At 39.0% G+C, this 15,515-nt stretch overlaps 1 protein-coding gene across 14 annotated transcripts in view; it reads right to left on the bottom strand.

Moving 5' to 3' along the window:
• Positions 1–222: 222 nt before the first annotated feature.
• LDB2 (LIM domain binding 2) overlaps positions 223–15,515 on the bottom strand; it is a 372,691-nt gene continuing 357,398 nt past the window's right edge. For 5 of the 14 annotated variants that reach the window (XM_040557166.1, XM_040557165.1, XM_040557160.1 and 2 more), the window contains 3 exons: positions 11,880–12,003; positions 10,598–10,749; positions 223–1,508 (listed from right to left, as the gene is read on the bottom strand). In XM_040557166.1, the coding sequence (XP_040413100.1) occupies positions 1,278–1,508; positions 10,598–10,749; positions 11,880–12,003 (507 nt within the window). In that variant the 3' untranslated portion in view covers positions 223–1,277. Of the gene's footprint in view, positions 1,544–4,242; positions 4,386–10,597; positions 10,750–11,879; positions 12,004–15,515 lie in introns of all 14 variants that reach the window. The other 9 variants (XM_040557170.1, XM_040557169.1, XM_040557171.1 and 6 more) reach the window with 9 other exon arrangements.

Here is a 15,515-nt window from a genome sequence, read left to right as displayed (position 1 = left end):
TGACCTGTGGTGTTACACGTCATTAATGTTAAAAAAAGAGCAGCTAGCCAAATTGAGCTCCAGGCAATTCGCACCTAAACTCGAGCCTGTCCTTTTTTTTTCTGGAAAAAGGTTGCAATTCAGTGAAACACCAATTCCAAAAATTCCTGGTGCATGATCATGCACATGGGCGTATGACTTTGGCACGCAAGGAACTAAATGCAGGATATAAGAGCACATTTGTTAACACAGTTTATTGGCACACTTATTGGCAAAGCATACATAAAATACAGTTGTATTATATAACACACTGACTCACTGTGTCTTTACATGATGAGTTGAACATATTAATATGTAAATGAAAAAATTAGTTTCTTTTATAAAGTTTCACATAAATACACCAGAATCGGGGGAAAAAAGTAAAAAAAAATGGTTTGAGGGCTTTACAAAAATATTATACAAGAAATATACTATGAAAAGAAATAACAACAAAGCCAACTCAGATACAATAATAAAAACACAAAAGTTTTAGATTTATTAAGCTGCCCACAAAGTTAATGGATTACATGGCTTTAAAATATCTGGATCAACAGCAATTTTACAAAGCATAAACTCTCATAGGACTGGGTGTCTTTTTCCACATAAAAATATTTCTCATGTCTTCGATGAAAAAAAGACATTTCTTGTTTCAGCATTTTTATTAAATGATGGAAAGAGTATCTACTGGCATCAGCTAAATGTAAATTAAAAATGCTGGATCCTTTAAAAGATTAACCAATGAAAGAAAAGTTAAAGAAAGAACAAAAGTTACTTTAAATTACTTTTCCTTAAAAGCTGTGTTTTTTAATATTTTTTTTTCTGAAACAAGAAATTTCAGGTGCAAGTTGAAAAGCAGAAAATATATTACAATAGTAAAAAGTTTTACATAGTTGCGTTAATGAGATCCTGAGCACTGATGACTTGTTAAAATATGGCCATTGTTTGATGAGGAAAAAAACAACCCCTCCAATAGAATGCATTGTCAGAGATTTGCCATGAGATGCTATTTAATTTTCAATTATTTTAATTGAGGTCAGTGCCAGTATCATGTTGTATGTGAAAGCTTCCAAGAAATGTATAGGGAAGCTTATAAAAGATTTTTCCCTAATTAAAAAAAATCAGATAGCTTTAGTTTAGAAATAGATACTGTATCCATTGAAAGGTTTTTATTTATTTATTTATTTATTTTCACGAATGTTGTGAAACAGTAATTAGTAACCCACTGACGTACATCGCAGTGGCTACTGCTGCAGAATAACCTATTGGGAAGCTTGTGGTGTGGGGTTTTCAGATTTAGTCTCCTGGTTAGCAGGAGGTTTGCTGTTCCACGGGCTGTTATTTCCCAGTGCAGGTGAATTGTTGAAATCTTCTTCATCATCCATGCCATTTGCTGCATCATACTGTGTATTCTCTAATCTAGTGATAAGCCTTTCGTCTTCATCCCCAAATTCGCCTCCCATCAGAGTTGGTTCTCCTACCACCATCACATCCTGTGAACAGCACCCAATATTTGTTATATGGAAACCTTGAGAGAGAAAAAATCAACTTAAAAAAATTATGTTAGAGAACTTGCATCTTTTAATTTTGTGATATTTGAACAACAGAGTTAAAAGTTCCTGCGTAGTAGGAACCAGGAGACAGGCTTACATTTCACTTCTAATTTAAATGAAAAACTGTAACTCATCTCTCTAGCAGCATGCTCACGGCTCTGGATCTCAGATACCCCAGAACTGAAAAACAGGTAGACTGTTTTTTTTTTAAATTTTATTGTTTTTTAAAACAAGCAGGCTCTGAAACTGCCTTAAACTCCTGCTTGAGATATTCAGCCTTTATCCAGGCTTTCTTTTCCTGAGCCATATGAAAAGGCACCAGGGTGCCTCTCAGTTGCAACTCTGTGATATGCGTATTTTAAAACTAGTTTAAAAGAAACCACATTTCTTATCCTCAGACTTTTCAAATGTGGAGCACAGCACTCTAATAAAGATGGTAACTCTCTTATCCTTAGCCAGCCAAGCCCTTTTACGCGTCCAATATACTTGACATTCTGCTACTTAATTATGGTAATTAATTTAGGTAAAGTTTTCGATAAAAACAATGTTCACACTGATTTGACAATTTGCATAGCTAATTAAGTCATTAGCAAAAACCTGCTGATTGCCAACAAGCCCTGAATTTACCATCTGTTATTTCATGGTGCCTGTCACCTAACTCCATGTAGGCAACCCTGCCGCCAATCTGTGCAGTAAGAGGACCAATCTGTCCAGCTGGTACCGTAAAAGGAAGATGAAGAGTGCTAATTATAATTACACTGATGAAGCTAGTAGTCATCAAAAACTGAAGCATGCAAGAAAGAAAGAATTCATCTAATCACTACTTTAAGTACAAATTGTCCTTCCATGAAAACAAGTAAACCGCCTACTGTACTCCAGTGCATCACAGATTTGCTGCAAAAAACCTAACCAGCATGGGATAGAAAGGTGCAAACTTGAGATTGGAAAGCAAAGGTGCAAAGCCAGAGAGCTCCCTTGTTCTCTCTGTTCAATGGAAAATCAGGCTGCTGTGCTAACCACTACAAGAAGTATGTGGGATGCATCTTGTCATGCAGCTCAGGTGGCAGGGCATCAGGTAACGTTTGGTAAAAGTGCAGTAACTCCAGATGTCTAGCTTTGTAACTGCTGATTTAACAAGCCCTTCACAGAATCCTAGAGAACAACAGATTCATATTTTAAAGGATCTGTTCCTCCTTATGAATGTAAAAGCATTTGTAAAAAGCAAACAGAAGACAAGTGTTTGCATATAATAAGGTGTTGTTGTTTCTTTTTAATCTGATATGTACTTTGTTCCCCATGAAACAACACAAATTACTGCCTCTATTTACACTGTATCTTGATATCCCTTAGCAAAGGCTGACATGCTACAGAAGAATGTTTTTATCACATTTTCAGCCTGTGCTATGTGAAAAATTTGTGAGTAGATGGATACTGCTACATGATTTCTTCTTTGCATTCGCTACGTTTTGTTACTCCACATACCCAAAAAAGACTTTGTTAAATCAAACTCACACATAGCTTTGCAACCCAGAAGTTTAAAAGACAAAGGTGTTTGTAACCAAAAGTTTATTCTAATTCATTTCATCCCCCTAAACAGCAGAAAACTTATAGCGTGCACTGCTGAAACAGACCTGACCCCACTGCATTGCGAGAGCATTAACGACAAGAGAAACCTGGCAGAGGACAGCAAACTGGATCGGAGCGTGCAGCGATACGTCAGGCAAAAAGGACCACAGTGAGTGTAATACAGAGCCACAGACCGAGGGGGCAACAGTTCCTTTAACTTCAGTGCTCTTGAGTACGGACCCCTGATGCTGCCTCAAGTTCTGTGTGCTGCCATACCAGGAAGAGGTCAGCGACTTGGATGAGACTTAGAGAAGTGCATCAAAAATAGCTATGGGGCTAGAGCAGCTGGCTGGGGAGGAGGCCATGGAAAAGAATTAAACATGTATTGCATCGTCCAAATGATTGGGAGGGGTAAATATGCTTAATAGCTGCTAGTGCTGAAAGGAAGAGTATCGCTTTAGGCCACTCTGAAGTGCTAGGGTACTAAGATGCCATTAAGGAACCGAAAATGTAACCCCCACTGATAAGACAACATTCCTGTTGCTGAGAACTACAGACTGAGGACTAATGACCCCAGTGGAAAGTGCTAGCTTTGCTGCTCCGGTCACCTAACAGTAGACAGGGAAAAAACTCAGGGCAGGGAACATTCGTGCATCAGTGGGAAGATGCTCAATGACCATGTAAGTCTTTCCCTCTCTAATTTCTCTGACTCTTCTCGAATATTATTCCTTTAATTTAATGACACCCACTGAGAGGACAGTTTGCACTTATGTTTCTCTCCATGACACTGAGTCTCTCTCTCTCTCTCTCTCTCTCTCTCTGGGAATTAAACTATAATTATATTGAGGTTAGTGGAGTTTTCCCTCATTCTATTTAAGAGATAGATATCACAGCATTAGTTACAGGACATTGAAAAGTGTATATAATATATATATTCTTGACAATCCTGCTGCTTAGAGTTATGTCAGGCAAAAATACTGTCTCAGGAAGCGCACATGCTGGTTCCTCCCCGGAGAGGATTCTGCTCCTCAGACTGAAAAGCTGAAGACCCCACCGAGTGCACCCCATTGAACCTCCACTCACTAATTCCCGTGCAATGACCACCAACCTCTGAGGAGGACTGGAAGTGACTCCTTTTAGAGCCCCTCAATGCTTCTCCTTAAATTGGCCAGTGGGGGTCACTGCTGTTGAATGACACAAGGCTCCATCCCTCCCAGGGTTGAGGCTGCAGCTCTGGAGTGCTCCTAGCTCCTGCTCATGGAGTGAGAAGCAGAATCCAAGAATTAAACCCTAGTCTCTTGCACGGCAGCATATACTGCTATGGCCTAGTTATGGTAGCACATATTTGACTAGATTAGTTTAAAAAAGATTTAGACTGTAGTCACTCAATCTTATTAATTTACTCTGTGATTAGAAACAACATTTTTGGTGAAGGAATGTCTCATGATAGTAAAATATGGTTGCAGTGAAGCCCTGTAAATAAAGCAGTGGATGTTTTACATTATGTGATAGAAATGTATTATTTAATAATATAACCACAAAAGCAGCTTTCATGTATATCATACCTTTCATCCTGCAATATCCCTAATTGCCATCCAAACTTAAATTGATGCATATAAACTACACACAGAGATCACTTCATACACAACCCAAATGCAAGCACTTCTATTTAACAGACCGGTCATTTCTCAGGCTTCATCTGTTTTATACCTAGCCTCAAAGTTTAGCTCTGCTATGCCCAGTTATAGGAACTAGACTTTTTAACTTGGGATTTTAAAGATCATCCTGTGTCTGATCAATATCTTACTGGTGTGCGGAGGTAAGAAAGTGTAAAAAAAAAAAAGTGTGGGCCATGTAAAAATCCCCATACCTATGCCTTCCATCTTTGCTTTGTTATTTTATTTTGCTTTGCTATTAATTTGCTTTGTTAATATGTAGGTGTCACTGTCCCCAGAAGTACACAAGCAGTGCTTCACAGGTCTGAGATAATTAAAAAATGCCTGAAACTATGAAGTAAATGTTTCAAACAAGCCTCATACTTCAAGAACAGAAAGTTGCACTAGTTTTAGCAGCCTGCACACCTGGAAGTGCTAAGTCAAAAGAAGAAGGGTATCTCCTCCTTCCTTCTTACGGAATTATGTTAGTTGTGATTATTTTAATAATTGACTTCATAACTCCTTGCCACAAAAAATATTAACGACTTAGAGCCCCATTGCTGCCCTCTGCAGTAATGGTCACTACCTCCAAGAAAAAACATCAGACTGATGTTTGTGCTGAAATGATCTGTAGAAACAGAACTGACATTTTAATTAGGTTTCAGAGTAAACACTTTCTAGAGGAAAATGGTTATCTTTCACATCTCATCACAGTCCTCTCTGTTTACTTGACGTGCTGGTCTTGTTTGGTACATTTTTCGTAAAGCGCAACAACTGGAAACCAATTTGCTCACTCTCTTCTCCTTAAGGCTAAATTTTAGATTCTGAATTGCACTGTCCTGAGACTTGGGGATAATTTCTGACACTAATCTTCTAGCCCTGGAACTGTAGCTCTGGTACTACAACATCTATTACAAAACACCTAAACCTGCTCCCTGTTTCTGAAACACGTAAGAGATTGTATTGCTCCCTCCCACATTAGCAGGTTTATTTATGGATTTGGCTTTTGAGGAGCTTACAAAGAACTACAAAGAGAAATTGAGACTATTGAGGTATATAACTCATTTAAAGAGTGCAAGGAGGCTCTAATTAAGACTCTGGATATAACAAAGAACATTTGATTTACTTAGTGGCATGTAGTGATGCTTTATTCTTTCCAACACAAATGATATTTCACTGAGCGCACGTCTACAGTATTATACTCAACAAGATCTTCATTAGTAAATAAAAGCAAAATCCACCAGTTAGTTTCTACAGTTATGACTGGGAGCAGCATAGAGGTTCTTAGAGTTTGTGAGAGTTGTGCATTGTTGTCAAATTTCCAAATTCAAATAAATTAAAATAGATCAGTGTGGACTGTTTTCATTAAACTTAACTGAAAGTGATTTTTAAGTGATATGGCTGTATTAACCACTTTTGATCATCTTGCTTACACCTATAATCCACAGATCACAGGTCACCAGTCTACATACGAAGGCTTGGTTTTGCAAGACAATATTATTTGAAACATAATAATAATAATAAAAAAAGCAAAGACATCATATCTCAGCCTGTGAAGAGGCCTGAAACCTGAGCAAAGGCATGGAAGAACACTGCAACTAGCTTCAAATATTAGAGGAAATTAGTAATGTGTAAATGATAAATGATGACACACCCAAATTAGATAACTAACTTACTCTGAAATCATAGGAAAGCTAACATGATAAAGACAAGTTTTCTGTGACCCTTGTGGAAGGAGTCTTGCCCATCTTTGCTCTTTGGAGGAAAGAGGAAATTGATAATCCTGGTTTCTGCACAATGGGTTAACGTTTCTTCCAAAGATCAGACAAGATGAAGATCATGAACAAATCTGACCGGAATGACTGGAATGACTGGAATCTGCTGAGACTAAGACATCTGAGTGGACTACAGTTTCTTTGTCCCTGTTTTGTCAACTTTCTTTACACACTAAACAAAACCCAATGCATTTGTGGAAGTATTCTGCCTGCACCAATGAAAGCCTGAGAGAAGCAAACTTCAGGTCAGAAAAATATCTTTCTATTTGTGCTGTTGGAGAGACTTCAGTGGCATTTAGTTCTGCTTCCAACCCATTGCAGCACATTGCCTCAGCATCAATAGATTCCAGTCAAAAGAATCACTGAATAACTGGAAAACCAGTTACTTACCAGTAACTGCTAGTTACTTACCAGTAACTTGTTTTAAGAAAGCTCGCAATATGAAGGAAAAGTGTTAAAAAAGGGACTTGGGCAGGAAGAGTCCTATTGATAATAGGAGATGATGAAGGTCTGTAACCAGTAGCATGAGGATTAACAGAATCATAGAAGATGGGAAATATACATAAGGGAAAATGAGTGTAACAAAGTGCAAGTAACCATCAAACGGGCAAAACTTTGTATTTTATTTAGCAGAGCTGAGAAAGTATTAAAAAACAGCTAGAAACATAAGGACAGCATGAGGGTGACCCTGTTCAAATTACTGATGAGAGGGAAGATGCATACCCACCCACTGACAGAGCCCCTTAGGATGCTTTTGAAGACTGTGTCATTAAAGATGTATCAGAACGTGTCAGCACACTCAAAGTGCTAATAAATTTAAGGCAACACAAAGGGTACAAATGATACTGATTGATTAGGTTTCAGCAGGTGAACTTCAGGGTGCAGTACTAACCTGACCCATGCATGGAAATACAACAACATTTTACTTTCTGGGCTTGGATCTCTATTGTCAGTACTGTCCCTGCCTGAAGAACTGATCAGAAAATACTCAGGTAGAGGGAACGGCACAACCTCCTATTAATGAAGAAGCATGTGTATGTGACAAACACCATTTCATCTCATTGATCTAACTTTGCTTAGCACCGTGTATTTATCTGAAGATCTGGAAGGGACTATGGGGAAAATGAGAAATATTTCAGAAGTTTCAAACTTCGTCATAGCTGACAGTACTCCAGCTGCTTTCTTGAAAGTGGAAAATTTGCCTCTCCAGACATGAAGACCTCATTATGCAAACAGAAGCTAATGGTGTGGGTGAGAAAAGTGGATGAAGGTTATGGTAAGTTCACATATTTGCCAGAGTGTACACAGCATTACTGTAGCAGCAAAACCGAATAATTACTAATATCCTAAACCAAGAAACATTACATAGAGTAGAGGTCATGGAAACGTTCTATAACCAGGATTAATTTACTATCAAAGAGAAAACAATATAGAAGCATAGAAGTGACAGGAAGTTAGATTCTGTTATGGTGGAGAGGTTGTCTGGTTGTCTTTGCTGGCTGGGAAGAAACCACTGGAGAACAAGAGAAAGCTTGCATCTGGAGTACATGACTTTATATTAATGCAGGTTTGGTATGAATGTGAGCCCGTTGGTGGGGTTCTCCAGCAAAGACGATGGGAAAAATGGAACTGGAACTATCTTGGCTTATGCAAGTCAACTGGACAGAAGATGCAGTGGTTTCATTCCTCTTCTCTAATAATAATGGAAAGAATGATTTTAACATGGAAAATCAATGATTTCAGAAGTTTTTTTCTACTGATCAGGAAAGACCCATTCACAGAAAGCTCTGTGGCTGAATGAAGCTTTTAATAGTGGAAAACTGAGAAAACTCTCATATTGTGTTTGAAGGTATCTTGTTTTCTATTGCATATAAAGAAAATCAAACATTAACTACTGACTGATTCACTGAGGTAAAGTTAAGAGAAAGAAACAGAAGGCAAGTTACTGCTACCTGCCACTAACTTCAGAAAGCAGTGGCATGTCTGTAATAAGAAGGACCACGTCAGAAATGCATAATTTTGAATAAACACAGTAACATTTCTCTATTTAACTGAAAAGTGTTGAATAGTTTTACACCAAAATATCTTACTGCTAAAATTATTTTGAGTTCTGTCTATCCTACAGGATGGCCCAACCATCAATTCCATCTGGTTTGCTATCTTTGCCTTCGGGAAGATGGGGAGAACTGTTAGTATGTCAAATTGAACAGCTAACCATTTTCCACTGTTCAGAGTGAAAAGAGAAGGGTCCTAAAAAAGAAACCTGATCCTCCATAAAAGAAGAGTTTGGACCATCTTGCTACTCTGGTACAGAAAGCAAACAGTATTGAAGAAAAATAGCTACGTAGCATCCTGAAAGTCAATGAAGACTAAAAATCCATCCCTCATACCATGATAAACTTCACCGTGATGTCTCAGATGCTCAACTATTATCCCCATCAGGAAGAGCAGCCTTGACTACTGTCTGTCAGGAATAGCCTCTGAGTTCCTGAAGTCAGCCTGAGTATCAGTGGGAGTGACAGGTAACTATCAGAGGGCCCAATTACATTCAAACATACGAGCACACGCGGCTACCACTGAAGCCAACAAAAGTCAACATCTCTCCAGGGAGGAGCAGGCTTCAGAGGGGCAGGGGGTCAGACTCTGGTCCTGCTGAACTGAACTCAGGGCAGGGAGCAGCTGAGATACAGTGATCTTACTGTCTTTTAAACTTGGAGGCAGCAGGGAACTAGCTGGTTGCTCAGTTTTACACCTAATTGCTGTTTTTTCATATGTGTGGTTGATTATTGATCCAAGGGGTTTTCTGGCAGACACAATCAGTGAGGCAGAGTGGTCTCTGCCACCAGGGGATCAGGTAGCTGGCCTTCTGACTGCTTCGTGCTGCCAGAAAAGCCCAGAGATGACTATATTAGGGAAAGAATCTGACTCCAGGGATGGGAGCCACGTGAAAATTTTAATATGACAAGGAGAAAATATGAGTTTAATGTACTGAAGCCCAAAGCTGCTGTAAGCTAGTGGATTGCTGACTCAGTTGCTAAACAAAAATCTTCATTTCATTTCATTTCATTTCACCGGTGTTAGTCTACTCCTCTTTTTTATCTGAGTGTTCAAGCTTTCTAGGAAGTGCCTGCTTTGTGCTAACAAAAGGCCTATATTCTTTGTCAGGCTTCAGAAGAGACATAGCCCTTTCCTATCTGCTGATCAGAAATCCAATAAAAATCCCTGCATGTTATTCCCAAGATACCACTTTATAGTTCCTATAATATCAAATTAATTTCCCCAACTTTAAAATGCATGAGCTATCTCCTTATTGACTAAGGCGTACTTTGTCACAATTTGGGGTCACATTACCCCTATATCATGACTAAGGCAATAAACGTGACATTATTAAAATGCTGGTGGAGTTCTAGAAATGATTTGGTGTTTCCCTATATAATTAGGATGCCAACAGTTACAGCTAGTGAGGTGAATAAACTGAGACCCATATTCCAAGGGATCTACCCTGTGCAAATGGAGTGGTTTGAGAACGAGATAAACTCTGCAAGCAAGGTAACTCATAACCTTGTCCACTGGAGCACCCGAACCCAGCACCGATTAGAGATAAGGTACTAATGTAGCGAGCCAAGTGGTCTGCTCAGGTGTGGCAACCCTGCTCCATAGGGGTTCATGCCGACATAGCACTGGGGTTTTGGATGTCTGCAAGACACTCTGAGTGCTCGTGCTACATCTGAACACATGGGGCCCAGTCTGAGTCCCACCACCAGCGGAAAGAGTCCTATTGGCGAGCTGGCCTCAGCCTTAAAAAAATCACGTCTGTTCCTCAAGGTAGCCCTGCATCAGGGTGGATCATTAAAGCTGCACTGCAGAATGGCTTCTTCACATCCCCCCACTAATTCCCCAGCTTCCACAGCATACTGAGTGTGCAAGGCCGCCTTTTGCTTGTTATAGTTTAGGCTCAAGAATGCACCTTCTTTACAAGGAAAGAATTAAAGCACTGTAAGTGATTGGGGCCTAAAAGGAAAGTGAGACTTACAGGTACCTGACTTGATAGACTCAGGTTTGCAGCGGCTGACTTTTTCTTGCTGTTGGTGCTGTTTGCGTTGTTCCCAGCGCTGCTGTTCGAAGTGCTGCTGGTAGAATTTTTCCTTTTTCTCCGTTTGGTTGTCGGTTGTCTCGTGGGTTCTGCTGCAATAAAATGGTGAGAAGCAAAGAAAATGGAAGATGTTGTAAAGTGTGTGCCAAAATGAACCACAAGCAGAAGTGTTGAAATACTTTTTTCATCTAGTTTTACATTCATAAGTTTACTACTACTAGTAGTAGTTAGTTTAGATTTAGTATATGAACCTTGGAATACTATTTGGAACCAAACCAGTGGAATCTGCTTTCAATTTTATATAATGGACTAATGAAGTTTATTCTCCCAGATTATCTATAAAGATATATGAAAGCATTTTACCAATGGGGATATCATGGTAACTATCATGATGTTAAAAGGGGCTGTGTAACTTGCTGAAGGTTTTGCTAAAGAAAAATCCAGATCTTATTCTGATGTAGATCACAGCCTCAGCTGCGCCAGCCAGAGACAATGGAACGGGGCAGGCAGCTTTCTGCCCTACTGCTGCCAGTGATACAACAAATATCATAGAATTCCCTTCCAACTCTGGTGCGGGCTTCATCTTTAAAACTGACACTCCCAGGAAGCATGTTAAAAAGTGCTGAATGCCATTTATTTGCAAATCTTCCAAACTTAGACCAAACTGGGGCAATTGCATAATTTGTCCTAAATTGGAGTAGAACAAAGGTAGCAGTTGTACTTTGCAAAATTTGGCCTGGGCATCCATTTAAATAGTCTTAAAAATGCAAATCTTTAATAATCTGAAAAAAGGGAGAATTATTATTTTCACGTAAGAGGAAGGAGATTAGGTCCAGGCCTGTAAATAACATTATATTAGACTCAAAGACAATTAATTATGAATTGTAGCTGTAATTTCAGAATCACAGCAGGAAGCTGAATTACACAAACTATGAATTCTAATGGAGCCAGTAGGCATTTCGTATTCTATCTACGTGTATTTTTGAACTAAATTATATCCACGCATAGTGGATCCATTTGAATGTGCACATCTATAAAACTTGCTTTACATTGTGTTGCATCAGACTGAAATCATGCAAAATCAGAATAATTTTCAAGCTTAATTTTGGAATAGTGTTATTGCTTATTACTTTCCTTTTTAAGTATATTTGCACCAAAATTTCCCATTGTTTCCATATTCACTTAATTATAAAATAAATTAAATACTAGAAAACAAACATACCTGGTGGGGCCACCATTCTCTGCCATTTTTGAAACAAGCAAGTCTTCAAGCAGTCTCGAGGACTTAGATTGTAAGTTTTATGTCTTGACATCAGTTCCTGCATTGGCTCCAGTATTACACACAACTGGAAGAAAAAGTCAAAATCGAATGAATTCACCTGAGCAAAGATTCAGTTGATCAGTATTTACATAGCTGGAAAGTATATCTTCAGCTTTTTTATTTTATATTTTTTTAACCTATTATTTATTTATTTTTTTAACCTATCCTACAACTCAGTTTAATCTGCACTGGGATTGCAGGATCAAAATTCTGATCTGAGACAACTTTTGCTCACTATTTGCTACCTTAGGTATTTTTTTAAAAAATAGGGTAAACTTCAACTCTGGTCTTCCAGACTGCAGAGGTTTTAGAAGAGCAGAAAACTGTCATGCTTGATTGGTATAGCTGTAAAGATGAATTAATAAATCATAAAATGCCCATAGCAGCTTCTCATTCCAGTATAGCAAGATGTATACATAGTGATCTTCTGACCTGCTGCACCCCATAATGAAGAGTTCTCAGGAATGAGGGCTTTAAAGAAAATCTTTTATCTTTCTATTTCATGCAAAATAATTCAAATAATTTTGTTCCCTTCTTGTTATGAGGACCATACATTCTCTTCCCATCACATGTATAATGACATGTCCAAGAAAAAAGCATTTTATTTTCCTTGTCAGCTTGAATGCTCTATTATGTTGAAACTGAACATTTCTGAAGCAGACCCCTTCTTCAAATACAGTTGCTTCTTATACATTTTCTATCTGCTCACTTAATAATTAAAATCACTGTTCACTGCTTTTTGCTCCTGTTAGCACAGCAGATCTAGAATAAAGAACGGAGTGAGTTGGTTTCTATTCCCTCCTGTTTATCACCACATTTCCAGTCAGTTAAACCTTATGCAAAGCCACAGAAGACAACAGAATTGCACATATGTAATTGAGGGCTTACCCTCGTTTGCAGAACCCTTGTTTTTTGGTCATCCTACATAAGAAGAAAAAATCCAGACTGACCCCTGGCTTCCACCTGAAATTTGCAGGGCTGGCACACAGGAGGAAGAGGTTCCTTCCTTGTTAACTGAGCATGTTTGATAAGGAAATAGCTGACACAGAACAAACATGGAGCCCACATGTCATTTTTAGAGCCACTTTTCAAAGCAGAACTGCATTTAAAAGCAGGGAAGGTTTGGCTTTTTACCAACAGGAGGAGGGCAACAAGTTGGTCAAGTTATTAGAGCTCAGAATGGGCACTGCAGACAGGCATAACGTAATGTGACTCTTGATCTGAGTGCAACAGTCCTTTACTGAATTCTTAGTAGGTCTTGCTGACGGAGCGCCTTGGATTTATTTCAGCAGGTGATGTTTTCCTTCCATGCTTTTACAAACGTGTGAGGCATGAAGCAAATTCTCCTCTCTGGGCTGCACAGCTGATCAATGTTTGTTGCAGTCTCCCCATGCATGCTCTACTCTCATTCATATAAACAGAGATTCTGAGCATGCAGGAAAAATAGCTAAAAGGGAGCTGTCATGAGGACTTAAAGATGAATTCAGCATTTAAATATTATTATGTATTGACACTATCTTCTGATGAGCCTTTCATTAAGAGCAGTTAAAACAAAGATAACATAAAGCAGCAGGGAGAATGAAGAGCTTCAGAATGAGGATTTTTTTTTTCCAGCTGTAGAAATTGAATCTACAATTGCCTCATTGACTTTTTTCTTACATAGACTTCTAAAATATATTTTTTGTATACAAATATCTGCAAGGTAATCTAATAGACAGAGAGCTTCTATCATAGTGTGCAGTCTGGGCTCAGCCTTTCCTCCGGTTCAATGTTCTACCAAAAATTAAGAGCATCAGGTTCCGAAGCTCATGCAGGATCCAGTTTGTGCTGCGCAAGAGATGTTGTATTTTGAGTTCTTCTTCAATTTGTTCTGAAACCTGCAGGCACTTGCTCAGGTTTTGTGCATGTGTGAGGGAGAGAGGGGAATTTGTGATTATAATCTACACCATTGCTTCGGTTCTCAAAAATCTGTGCTTCTGGCAGGGCAGCCTAAATCATGTCATTATGCACAGATACTAGCTAGTATGAAACAGATAACTGTAATAATTCTTAACAAACTAGTTAGCCTGGGCAGAGCACTACACTCACACAGCTCTAGTGCTGCTGGGACTAAAAGTATGTAAATATACATGTAGGGTCTTCCAAGATTTCCTTAGGGACACTTTATTCCTGACATATTTACTCCTCTGTATATATTTATTGTTGGCAACAAAGAGAATGTTTCTTCTTTATCATCTGGCAAAGATGCTTCCTATTGTGTACAAGCTGTAATGTGCACCGTGAAGAACTGCGCCATCACTGTAGTCTGTAGATAACTTGGTGCTAAGCCTACCTATAATCTCCTTCCTTTCATACCCAAGATTAAAGTCGGATATGGACCCAAAACACAGCAAGGCTGACTGATGTCACACACATGGATTCAAAGTTACAGGTGCGGGGCCCCTGCACTGAAACATGGGACACTCTCATCTTCTTGATATCTAGGAGCAGTACAGGCTCGCGTGAATTCTTCTTCTGGTGCTGGGGCTGGGGAATTCTCAGCCAATTTCTCCCTCTGAAGTCTGCAAATTATAAGGTCAGATGCTCGAGTAACAGGAGGACATTGCACTCTGTAGTGACGAGTCCATTTTAAATTCATCTAGCTCATGAGAATTGGACACAAATGTAAAACGAACTGGATTAACGATGATTGATATTAAATCTCACAGTCTTTTTCTGTGCCCTTCGAGACCTACTTGAAATCCAACATGACTCAAAACCAAATCCCTGAAAGAGGAAAAGATCGTGCTCCAATTACCTTAAGTCTGAGGCATCTGCCAATGACAATCTGTATCTTGTTTTTTGCAAAGAGAGAGTCAAAAAATGCTGGGAGAAGATGCATTTAATATATGGGTTGGCCAAAACCACAGAATCACAGAGTGGCTGAGGTTGGAAGGGAGCTCCGGAGGCCATTTGGTTCAACCCCCTGCTCAAGCAGGGGACTCGAGCAGCTTGCCCAGGACCGTGTCCTGAGATCTGCCACCTGCCATCTTTAACTACTCGTGAGCAGGGTAACTGGCAGACAGGTTTGTCTGTGCGATTTTACAGAGTGACTCCTTAAAACAAAGCTAACAAAATGTTTTACATACTCCTACATTCATTTGCATACAGAAGAAGCCTGAGGCATCGACTGCCTATTCCCCACAGACCACCTCATCTCAGTCTGTAAGATTCCTTTTCAAAATATCTATTTTAACATTTTTCAAGGATTGTATAATATTAAAATATACAAGCCTTTACTGTAGCACTATAATAACAATATTTAGAACACCAACTAAACCAATCTCTTCTTCAAGCATTTTCTGCACAGCTCAGAACCAGTCACCCAGGAAAATACCTTAAAGACTTCAGGGCAGTGACAGTGTATGATCACAGAAATAATTTCTACATTTCTAGGGACCCAGAATCCTTAATAGCAATGCTTGACAAGACATGAGTTAGACATTTCCATGCTCCACATATAGACAATACAAAAGGTGGGACTCATTTGCCCGCACA

This window comes from Cygnus olor, chromosome 4, assembly GCF_009769625.2.
Source record: "Cygnus olor isolate bCygOlo1 chromosome 4, bCygOlo1.pri.v2, whole genome shotgun sequence".
Taxonomy (NCBI): domain Eukaryota; kingdom Metazoa; phylum Chordata; class Aves; order Anseriformes; family Anatidae; genus Cygnus; species Cygnus olor.
The sequence above is the reverse complement of the archived record's forward strand: the minus strand, read 5'-3'. Positions and strand labels throughout refer to the sequence as shown.